General features: G+C 47.4%; 2 protein-coding genes across 3 annotated transcripts in view; one reads left to right on the top strand and one right to left on the bottom strand.

The window, feature by feature from the left end:
- Positions 1–11,919, bottom strand: part of LOC113029472 (zinc finger protein OZF-like) — a 132,694-nt gene that overhangs the window by 5,912 nt on the left and 114,863 nt on the right. The gene's annotated exons all lie outside the window — the stretch shown is intronic.
- On the top strand, positions 7,649–10,776 carry LOC113029512 (gastrula zinc finger protein XlCGF8.2DB-like). Its single transcript, XM_026180401.1, has 4 exons — positions 7,649–8,238; positions 8,378–8,437; positions 8,511–8,768; positions 9,012–10,776. Exons 3-4 carry the CDS (start codon positions 8,546–8,548, stop codon positions 9,830–9,832), a joined length of 1,044 nt encoding a protein of 347 aa, XP_026036186.1. The 5' UTR covers positions 7,649–8,238; positions 8,378–8,437; positions 8,511–8,545; the 3' UTR covers positions 9,833–10,776.

The following is an 11,919-nucleotide window of genomic DNA, read 5'->3' as shown; positions in this document are numbered from 1 at the left end:
GGTTGTTATCGGATTACGTCGTTGAAGAGAAATTGTTCGAGCCATGTTTCCGAAGTAACAAAGAGGCGACTGGATTGCAGCCATTCAAAGACCAAATATAACGTCCCAGAACACTCCAGCTCACAGGTTAGTCTGCTCCAAGCATTTCCACAAAGGTCAGTCTGCTGTTGTAGTTAATGCGTCATTTTTCTTAACATAATTAGTGATATAGGTTACAAGCAAGTCTGGCGCTGAACAGAAATTATCGCGCTATGCTCCTTTGTTTATTGTGCATAAATAGTGAATTGTCCTGACACAATATTGCGTTTCGCTTCTGTTATTACCATGGTACATTGACAAAAACATATACTTTTATTCACAGGATAAAACAGTTGTTTTGTATCACTAATTGCCCAGTACAATTACAGCATACAATATTTGTCACTGCTACATTTCTGTGATGCGTACCAGAAATTATTTCCACTACTAATTAATTATTGTTGAGCTCAAAGGTCCTATTAATAAACTGTTAACGAATGTGTATTTATGAAGACGATTTGTAAGACTGGTAAACTTATGATACGTACGATGGTCTTTCGTTCTACACGGTGCATTTCAAGGTCCTGCACCCATCCGTCGGTAAACTGTACCTGGGCTTGTTGCAGTGACCTGAAGTTACCGTATTTTCACGACCATAAGGCGCACTTAAAAGTCTTAGATTTTCTTCAAAAAGTGCGGCGCGCCCTATAGCGCGGTGCGCCCTATGTGTTGTAAGGAGGACGTAGTAGAGAACACCATGAGAACGTTAAAGGGTGAAGTGTGGGCGTTGATCGTATATACCGGGACAATCGCACATACCTGTATAAAAGAACAGGTATGTGCATTATGCAGGACATCGTTGTTTTAACAACCCTGAAAATGGCAAAGAGACACGCTTACGAAGCACAGTTTAAACTGAAGGCAATCAGCTACGCGGAGGAACATGGAAATCGAGCAGCGGCGAGAGAATTTAAGATTAACGAATCGATGGTTCGCAAATGGAGGAAGCTGGAAAACAAACTCCGGCAGGTCAAGAAAACGCAGCTGAGTTTCCGCGGACATAAGGCGAGGTGGCCCGAGTTGGAGGAAAGACTCGAGCGGTGGATCATCGAGCAAAGAGCGAGCGGGAGAAGCGTTTCGACGGTCACCATTCGGCTAAAAGCAGTTTCACTAGCTGAAGAGATGAACATTGAACATTTCCAAGGAGGTCCGTCTTGGTGCTTTCGTTTTATGAAACGGTGCCATTTTTCCATCCGGACCAGGACTACGGTAGCGCAGCAACTTCCAGCGGATTATAAGGAAAAGCTGGCCATCTTCCGCTCCTACTGCAGCAAACACATCGGCAACAAAAACATCCAGCCCAGCCACATCACAAACATGGACGAGGTCCCGCTCACTTTTGACATCCCGGTGAGTCACACTGTGGAGAAGAAGGGGACCAGCACGGTAGCGATACGCACAACGGGTATGAAAAGTCTTCTTTTACTGTTGTGCTTGGCTGCCATGCTAATGGACAGAAACTGCCGCCTATGGTGATTTTTAAGCGAAAGACTTTGCCTAAAGAGAAGTTTCCAGCAGGAATCATCATTAAGGCAAATGAAAAGGGCTGGATGGATGAGGAAATGATGAAAGACTGGCTGAGGGAGGTGTATGTAAGGAGACCAGGTGGTTTTTTCCACGCAGTTTCACTAAGAGTGGAAGGCAGCGCCGGGCGAGTTACGCCACAATTTGCCAATGGATTGTAGATGCTTGGGCTAACATGTCTGCTGGCACTGTTGTTCGAGCTTTCGCAAAAGCCGGCATCGTTTCCGAGGAGCCGCCACGGCACGGAAAGTGACTCTGACAGTGAAGGACAGTGAACCTGGCATGTTTGATGGAGATTTAGCGCAGCAGTTCAATTCAGACACAGAGGATGAGGACTTGATGGGTTTGATTGATGATAAAAATGTGATACCAAACTCAGTTTTGCTCCTGCTTTATTTTTAAATACGCACACTTGTATGCTTGTGTGTTGTTGATGATGACGATTACCGGCAATAGAAATGTGAGTAAGGTACCGAATTCAGGTTTTGCTCCGCTTTATTTTTAAAATACGCATACAGTACTTGTTATGCGCCCTATGGTCCAGTGCGCCTTATGTGTGTGTTAAATTACAGTAAGGGCACACATAACTGAGACTGCGCCTTTTAGCACAGTGCGCCTTATGGTCGTGAAAATACAGTACTAAACTTCACGAGTGTATGCACTCACTCCAAGAACCGTATAATTATAAATATGAGCATGGTGAAAGTTGGGCAGCATGCTAAACGTATTTTGTCCCTCTGTGTGCTCGTAAGGGTCTAACCCTTTCACTGGTTTGATTTTTTTCCTCGTATCTTTTCTTGACTTTTCATCAAGTCTGTCTTTGTTACGGACCGGATTGTCTCCTTCGTTTTGTACATACCTTTTTGGGGGCAAAGAAAAAGCAAGAATTTATTGGAACGAAGAATGAACGTTTTGCGGTGCTGCAAATGCTTGCATTTGATGCGGTTACTTGGATTGTTTTGCCAATGCGCGAAAGTCACGTGGTCTGTCAATCTCTATAGACATGGTCCAAAGTGGGTTCTCCTCTCGTAGCAAAGTCCACAAACTGGGCAAATTTAGGAAGCAACAGTCTTTAGGCACGCTTTGTTAAAGTCGCCGGCGACAATAAAAACCCCATCGGGGTGGGCAAGCTGTTGTTTGTTTATGGTGTAGAGCAAGAGGCAAAGAGCCGTGCTAACGTTAGCATCCGGCGGTATATAAACAGCTATCACAATGACTACTCTAAACTCCCTCGGGATGTAAAAAGGTCTGTACGAGACTGCCAGAACCTCCAAATCAGGAGAACAGTGTGTGTGAATGATCCTGCTGTTACAAACACCACTCGTTATGCACGTAAACACATAGCCCCCCTCCTCTGCTTTTACCTGAGTTGCTGTTTCTGTCATGCCGGTGTAGCGTGCGGCCTGCTAACTCGACTGCAGCGTCGGGAATCAGCGGGTGGAAGCCACGTCTCCGTAATAAGAATAATGCTGCAGTTACGTGCAAAGCTCGTGGTGGCTATCTGTAGCTCCAATTGTGGGTGATGGATCTGGCGTTCGATAGGAAAAGGCTCGGAAGTGCTGGCCGGTGTGGATGTTTGCGTAGCCTAGCGTCTGAGCCCGACCGGCATCCCCTCTTCTTTCTTTCCCTCCGTCGCCTTCTACGCTTGCTGGGCGGGCAGACCATCCACGGTGACCCCGGCGGTCTCGCTATCTCCTCCAGGATGTTTTGTGTTCGCTGATAGTCGCCAGGAAACAGACAAACTATATTTAAAACCTAGGTCAATTAGGTTCTGGCGACTGTAAGAGATGGCGGCGTTGCAAACATTAAAAAATATCCACATTAAAAGTAAAAATGAGCACCAAACTGGAGAGCTGCACCGTGCGCGCCGCCATCTTGATTTTCCAATGTGTTCTCGCACCTCCACTTCTCCTCCCAGGGAAGTTTCCTGTGACTGTGCTTTGTCAGATGATGGCCTCCCCGAACGTTTCAGAAAGCCATATCTTAACATCCTCCATAAACCCTTTATTGTATTTAGCGATGCTTGAGAACCATGTATTTTGTTTATCTTTCTCATCAAATGAGATTAGAGAAAGTAAAGATTCATGCAATGCACTGGCATCCTTAAACAGGGTGTGTTAACTCATCAAACTGTTTTTGACTTGTGAATGATTTTTATCACCTTTCATTAGCTCTTTAAGTGCCATAATAACACTTTTTATTTTGTTTACATGCCTTTTCCGATCTGTTTGGATGGTTTCAATTTTGTTTGCAAGAGCTTTCTCAGTGAGGGAAATTAATCTTTATCCTTTTCAGTTTTTCCAACAACAGATGCAGCCTGCGATCCAGTCATTTTAAGCATTCAACATAAGCAGCATGCCAAAATCCAAAACAAAGGCAACAGCGATTCCTTCAAACTCAGTTGAATGCCTGCAGAGCCACAGCACACACACACACACCAAATCCAACAGCAAACGTAGCGGTGGGCGTGTCACGAAAACATCTTCGTATGGTCAGAATCCAAACTGCGTTCAAACAAACAACACGCAGCACAATAACACAGTTTACATACCACCGTCGTCTTCTCCTTATCTGTCAGACTAGCCGATTTTATGGGTGTAGTGGCGATGGCGTGTGGGCTCGCGTCGGCGTTTATTCAGCGCTGATTGCGGGAGGCTCCATTGCCGTCGCACGTTTTTGCTGACAAATATTGGCGACTGTCAAGCCTTTGAGTTGCCGAGCAGCTGAATAGGGGAATAATGTTGACGCGCCCGCAGTTCAAAACGTATGTCAAAGTTCCAGATTAAAAACTTCTTTGTTTGTTATCAAATCCTTAAAATCTGTAGAAAAACAGTGATCAAAAAAAACATTCTAAGCTTGAGCGGTCAGCAATGGTCGACTTCCTCCATCACCCACTCATTCACAAAAAATTCCCTCGGGATGTGAACAGGTGATATAGCAATCACTATTACTATTACCGGCACCACGTGACCCAAAGCTACACCTATCCACAACATCACCTGTGCATTATAATAAAAGGTTGTGGAGTATACCAGGCCCAAGCGCACACACACACACACACGCAGATCCGTATTACCAAGGACCACATTTATTGATATTTACACAGCAGACAATAGTGTGACGCATGCACCAGTTTATTGTATTTCCAGACTTGCTTTCGGCACAATTTACAGTGCACGCTACTCTGTTTTTTGTCACACTTGAAATAGCCGAAATACCTTCACACTACGGAACTTCTATGGCTCTTCCGTTCGACAATCTCTCCGGCATTGGAACCATCATCTGTTTTCTCTTTGGTCACGCTCGGTTGACTTTTCTAGTTGGCACACTCATTTCCTCCATTACGCGCTGGCTCCATTACCCGCTGGCTGCTTCCCAAACAAACACACGTGCGGCTTGGCACGTGTGCTGTAAGTAACAAGTCACGCGACGTGACGCTGCGGCTGTGATTGGTTCGGCCCTGTGCTACTTAATTTGGATTGGCTGACCTTTTTTTTTTTTTTTTTTTTTTTTTTTTTTTTTAAGAGGACAAGAGCGGCGAGGTCTATCGCGATAGCTTAATTTCTCTATCGAGTAAAAGTTATATCGCGATACATATCGTTATCGTTCTATCGCCCAGCTCTAAGTCAACGTCCCCGACTCGCCGTGTGACCACAAAGGGTCCTTGCCACTTGGCGAGCAACTTCGAGCTGGAAGAAGGGAGTAATACAAGCACTTTGTCTCCCGGTGAAAATTGCCTAAGTCTAGCCCCTCTGTCATACAGGCGTTGCTGACGCTGCTGAGCCTGGAGCAAATTCTCCCGTGACAACCTCCCCAAAGTGTGGAGTTTTGCTCTCAGGTCTAACACGTACTGAATCTCATTCTTGGCGGGGCTCGGACCGTCCTCCCAGCTTTCTTTAATCAGGTCGAGCACCCCACGTGGCCTCCTGCCGAACAGCAGTTCAAAGGGAGAAAATCCCGTAGAGGCCTGGGGCACCTCCCGCACTGCAAATAACAGAGGGTCTAGCCAGTGATCCCAATTGCGTTCATCCTCGTTAATGAACTTACGAATCATGGACTTTAAGGTCTTATTCAGCCACTCCACCAGCCCGTCCGTCTGAGGGTGGTAGACGCTGGTCCGAATAGATTTAATGCCCAGTAATTCGTATAGTTCCCGCAGTGTACGAGACATAAACGACGTGCCCTGGTCAGTCAGTATCTCTTTCGGGATTCCGACTCGGGAGATGACCTGAAACAGTGCCTGCGCCACACTCTTTGCAGAGATGGTGCGCAGCGGGACTGCTTCCGGGTACCGCGTTGCATAATCCACCAGGACTAACACAAAGCGGTAGCCGCGTGCACTCCGGTGAAACGGCCCGATGAGGTCCATGCCAATGCGCTCGAACGGGACCTCTATGAGTGGAAGCGAACGCAAAGGCGCTTTTGGTATGGCCAGCAGATTAACAAGTTGGCAGTCCGGGCAGGACGCGCACCAGCGGCGCACATCCGCTCGGATGCCCGGCCAATAAAATCGGGCCGTTATTCGCTCCAGAGTTTTTTCGTATCCCATATGCCCTGCCATGGGGTTATAATGAGCCGCCTGGAAAATCGTTTCCCGGCGGCCCTGCGGCACCAACAGCTGGGTGTGCATCACCTCCGTGCGAGCGTCACGACTCACTCGGTATAACCTATCTTTCGACAAAATGAAGCGTGGGTAGGTCCGCACGGCTTCAGGGCGCACCACGTGACCATCAATCTCAATCACTTGGTCAAAGGCTGAGCGTAGGGTATCGTCACGAGACTGCTCCAGTGGGAAATCACCCGTGGGGGGAACTTCCGGAGCCGGCGGGACTACCTGTGAAGGACTCGCCGTCTCCCCCTCCCCAGAGTCAGTGTCGGACAACCCCGCGTCACCACTGAGCGCCGCGCAGACACTACATGCTACTAGCGGTCGTGACCGCACCCCCGCATACTGTCCCAACAGATGACAAAACCCCGGCCAATTTGTGCCCAGAATTAGGGGATGCGACAGGCGCGGGCTAACCGCAGCCGTTATTCTATGCGTTTTACCCTTATACTTCAATAACAGCGGCACTATGGGATACCTGTGAACATCACCATGCACACACCTCACCTCCACCCATTCTGCCTCCAGCAATGCCCCGGGGCGAACCAAACTTTGGTGCACGAGGGTCTGCGTGCAGCCTGTGTCCACCAAGCATGGCGTATACCCCCTCGAGTCCTTACCGGAATGCTGTATGTCCCTCCCGGACCGGGAGAGGGCGCTGGAGCACCGGCAACGCGGAACACCTGCCCCACCTCCATCAGAGGACAGTCCCTCCTCAGGTGTCCCGGCTGTCCGCACTTCCAGCACTCCTGCCCCGGCGTCTGTGCTGCTCTCCGTGGCTCAGGGGCAGCGCTGCTTAGGTCCGGTCCCTGGGAAGGCACAAACGCAGCAAAAGGATTAGAAGGGCTCAACGCCAGCGTCCGCTCTGCCTGCCCTGGCACAGGCATCTGGCGCCTCGGTGCCGGCACCGGGGCTTGTCTGTTCGGCCTCCGGCCGCTGTCCCGGGGCTCCCCCGCTCTAGCGGCAAGGTGGTCCTCCGCCAACGTCACCGCCACCTCCAGACTCGCGGGACGGTGGCACCTGACCCATCTCGCCGTCTCTGCAGGCAGCCCCTCCACAAACTGCTCCAGCACCACTTTGCCCACCAGCAGCGTCTCGCCTTCTGACGATCCCGGCTGCAGCCAGCCTACGGCCGCGTCATGCAGCTTCCGGGCCCAAGCAAACGGCCGATCCGCCACGGCCAGCCGACAGGCCCGGAATCGCCGGCGATGATCTTCAGCAGTGAGCCCCAACCTGTCCACCACCGCCCGGCTCACGTCCTGGAAGCTGCCCCTCGAAGCCGGCGGCAGACCCAGGGCCGCCGTCCGAGCCTCCCCTGACAACAGAGGCAGCAAACGCGGAGCCCACTCCGCCTGCGGCCACTGGCAGGCCTCCGCCGTGGCATGAAAAGTCTCCAGAAAACCTGGGGGTCGTCCCCGTCCCCCATCCGGGGCACCGCCACCGACAGCGGTGGGGGCTTCGGCGGGTCGTGCCTGGTCGTGGCTCATCTTTGCCATCTCCGCCAGCATCTGCGCCAAATACTGCAAAGGCTGGGCGGGCGGCGCAGCCTGCGGGTCGGACATCCCCACACCGGCAGGCTCCTGGGTTTCGGCACCACTTGTGGAGTATACCAGGCCCAAGCACACACACACGCAGATCCGTATTGCCAAGAACCACATTTATTGATATTTACACAGCAGACAATATGACGCACAGACTGACAGCTCTCGATCCCAGCTGATGTGTGTCTCTTTTCCCTTAGCGCTCCTCCACTCCTCTCCGCCTCACTATATAAAGGGAAGGAAAACCACCATCAGTCCAAAATCGCCATCAGCTGTTCTTACCAGCACCGCCCCGTCGAGCTCACTGCACCACTCCTCCCCTGCAGCCGCGCCCCGGACCACACCTCCGCCACAAAGGTGTTGATTGCAGCTGACAGTGTCTGCAGACTTTGATAACTGTGTGTCACCCTCGTGGTTAATCAGAGGGAAATCTGAGTCAGTGTGGATTTGGTTGTACAGCTCTCACACATACAACCTGAACTGCACATTGTAAGTGTGATGTTCTTCAAATTTGAACAAAGTAAAAACTAAAAAACTTTGAAGTCACACAAGCCAAAATTTTATTCACAATCTTGAACTTTTACTACTTTTATCCCCAAAATGAGCTCACTTCGAATGTTTACCACAGCATAGCGTCCCCAGGCACCTGAGACGTTTGGCAGATGGTGAAACTGTTTATCTTTGTGAGGTAAGAGGGGGCACTTGTTGATGAGCTGAAGGTATAGACCTGATGTCACTGTTTGGGTTCTTTGTCATTACAGGAGAAAGAAGTGAAAGCAGGCCGAAACCTCAGCACATGGATGACATCAACCAAAAACATCCAGCACCAGCAAGTAAAGATGAGCCAGCGGCGATCCCTGTGGAAAAGACTTTTCCTGCTATGAAGCAGCCCAGAAGATGCAAGCGCGCCAACGGGGAGGAGAGAAGCTTGAGCTGTGACCAGTGTGGAAAGACCTTTACTCTGATTGGTAGCTTAAAATCACATCAGCTGATCCACACCGGTGTGAAACCATTCAGCTGTGATCAGTGTGGAAAGACCTTTACTCTAAGATGCAACTTAAAAACACATCAGCTGATCCACACCGGTGTGAAACCATTCAGCTGTGATCAGTGTGGAAAGTCTTTTACTCAGATTTGTAACTTGAAATCACATCAGCTGATCCACACGGGGGTGAAATCATTCAGCTGTGATCAATGTGGGAAGACCTTTACTCATAGATGGAGCTTAAAAACACATCAGGTCGTCCACACGAAATTTAAAGCTTTCAGCTGTGATCAGTGTGGAAAGTCTTTTACTCAGATTGGTCACTTAAAAGCACATCAGCTGATCCACACAGGGGTGAAACCATTCAGCTGTGATCAATGTGGGAAGACCTTTACTCATAGATGGAGCTTAAAATTACATCAGGTCATCCACACTGAAGTTAAAGCTTTCAGCTGTGATCTGTGTGGAAAGTCTTTTACTCAGATTGGTCACTTAAAATCACATCAGCTGATCCACACAGGGGTGAAACCATTCAGCTGTGATCAATGTGGGAAGACCTTTACTCATAGAGCCAGCTTAAAAAGACATCAGCTGATCCACACCGGTGTGAAACCATTCAGCTGTGATCAGTGTGGAAAGTCTTTTACTCTAAAAACTCACTTTAACAGACATTATATGATCCATGTTGGAGGTAAATCATTTGTCTGTGATCTGTGTGGAAATTCTTTTACTGGGATTAGTAGGTTAAAAATGCATCAGCTCATCCACTCTGGAGTTAAATCATTTGTATGTGGTGACTGTGGAAAGGCTTTTACTCACATGACTGGCTTAAAATCACATCAGCGCACCCACTCTGGAGTTAAATCATTTGTATGTGGTGACTGTGGAAAGGCTTTCATCCATTACAAAAGTCTATGGAGCCATCAAAAGACCCACAAAGTGTCCTCCTGTGAGAAAAGTGGCAGACCAATGGGACATTACCCTGACAGGGTTCATTTGAACACAGTGGGAGAAACGGGGGTTCTGAACAAAAGTTCTTCTGGATGCTGCGTCAAACTTAAAAAGCTTGAGATCAGGCTTCACAGAATTCAGCTTTAATTTCCTGGAATAGTCAGAGCTTCACTGTCTTTGTAGATCTAGTGAAAACATGAAAGGGTGCAAAAAGAGGCACTGTGGTACTGCATGATGAAGTCAGAAGTGACAGAGAAGTATGTGAGCGTGGTTCAGGACATGTTTGTGTGGTAGCAGTGACTACCACACATACTTGGGTTGAAGGTGGGGGCAGGATTACATCAATTCTGAGCCCCTTCTTCCTTTTTCAAAGAGAGGGCAATACTCAGGAAAGGATGATGACAATAGAGCTGCAAGACAGGATGGAAAGAAAAAGAGTTTAAGAGAAGATCATGAATGTTGTGAAGTGATCGAGCCGTGATTACAAAATCTTAGCTTATGGAGTTAGTTATCCCAACACAAGTTTAGCGAGTTTAACTTCACTGGCTGTGTCCACAAACAGCATGCAGAGCAAACATTACTCCCATCATCTGATCACAAGAAAAGCAAAATGTCAGAAGAGTTCACCTTCTGGGTCAAACTGTCAGACCTGTTACTGTTTATTTGGCTGTTCATTGTGAGGTAATTATCAGTGGCAGTGCTGCGCCACTTCTGTTGTAACTCACAGGAAATGTGTTTTAAATGGGCTCTATTGTCTTACAATATTGTGTGAGTCTGTTTTGCTCCAGAAGGACACAACCATTCCTGCAATTTTTAATGTTACAGTAAAAAAAAGTAAATTCATAAATTTGTGTCATTTTAAACAGGCAGTATGTGGAAAATTACACGTGGGTAAGAATATATTTAATGTTTTCAGTGGTCTGTTTTCTTACAGGATGTGAGTGTGTTTTGCTCCATGAAGACACAAACCTTCATTTTTGTTATGTTGCAGTAAAAATATTTTTATTGTAAGTCATATATTTTCGTCATTTTATCCAGGCAGGATGTAAAAGATTAACTGAATCATATGAAAAATAAAATGTAGAAAGATGTGACGTATCTTTCAGGTTTTTTTTTCTGAATAATTACACACTGCTTAAAATTAATTGCAGTATAATTATTTGTTTATTTCTTCCTCTGTAAGAAACTGACTTGCTGTCCCTTTGTTCCCGTGTACCTAAGTAATTGTGGGTAATATCTAGATGCATGCTCAATCATCCAGGTAAGGAAATCCCAGAAGTTGATTCTGTTCATCTGGACGTAGCGTTTTCAGTGGGACAAACGTTTCGTAACTCATCCCAGAGACTTCTTCAGTCTCAGCTGACTGCAAGTTTCTCCAATCTTATAAACACTTGCATAATTTTTGCATAATGAATGAACAATGGGCTGTGAGGTCAGTTCCTTGATCATTAGTATGCAAAGTGTCATGAACACTGATCACTAAATCCACTATTGGAGTGTACATTGTCCGCTCCATTCATAGCTGAATGCATCACATTTACTTCTTCACATTTTGTACCAGAAGACTTACCAGCCTTTAGAAGACAGTGGTCCCGAACCAGAAATGGTAAAGTCGCTGTGTATAAGAGCAAGAATATTATATAGGGTCTATCTGACAATATAAATGGTACTTGATTAAATATTAACAGCAGTACTAAGTAGCAGCCTGACCATTGATTCAGATTGAATACATAATTTTCTCTGGGAGCAGGCCTGTCGTCTGGAACATGCTTTATATTTACAGCATGGAGGGCATCCGGGTGGGTCTTTATAAATTGCTTGCAAGTAGTCTTAAGATGACACTTTGCAGATCCCAGTGCCAACACTTCTCATAAGCCTTCACCCTTGTGTACTTCTGCTCTGTGCTCACTTGACAAGTTGTTTCAGATAGTGGTCCGTCTTGGTAGTGATGGTGAGATGAAGCCTTGTGATGAACTGAAGCTTTCCATCCAACTGGTCGACTCATGGTTCGAAGCATTGTGATGATTCATTTGGAATTCATGACGACGTTTATGTGAAGCGTAGTTTGAATCTTTGTTTGCTGCTGGTTCGGTCAATATTGTTTGGAGAGAGATCAAACAGCTTTAGAATCGGTGCAAAAAGGGCGTAAACACAAAGCGCGGACCCGCCGAAACATCAGAATCAGCGAGCTGTCGGCTTTCAGTCCCGACCGTGTCCATGTCCACGTACGAGCC

Source organism: Astatotilapia calliptera, chromosome 9 (genome assembly GCF_900246225.1).
Source record: "Astatotilapia calliptera chromosome 9, fAstCal1.2, whole genome shotgun sequence".
Lineage (NCBI taxonomy): Eukaryota > Metazoa > Chordata > Actinopteri > Cichliformes > Cichlidae > Astatotilapia > Astatotilapia calliptera.
Note: the sequence above shows the minus strand (reverse complement) of the source record. Positions and strands in the feature narration are given on the sequence as shown.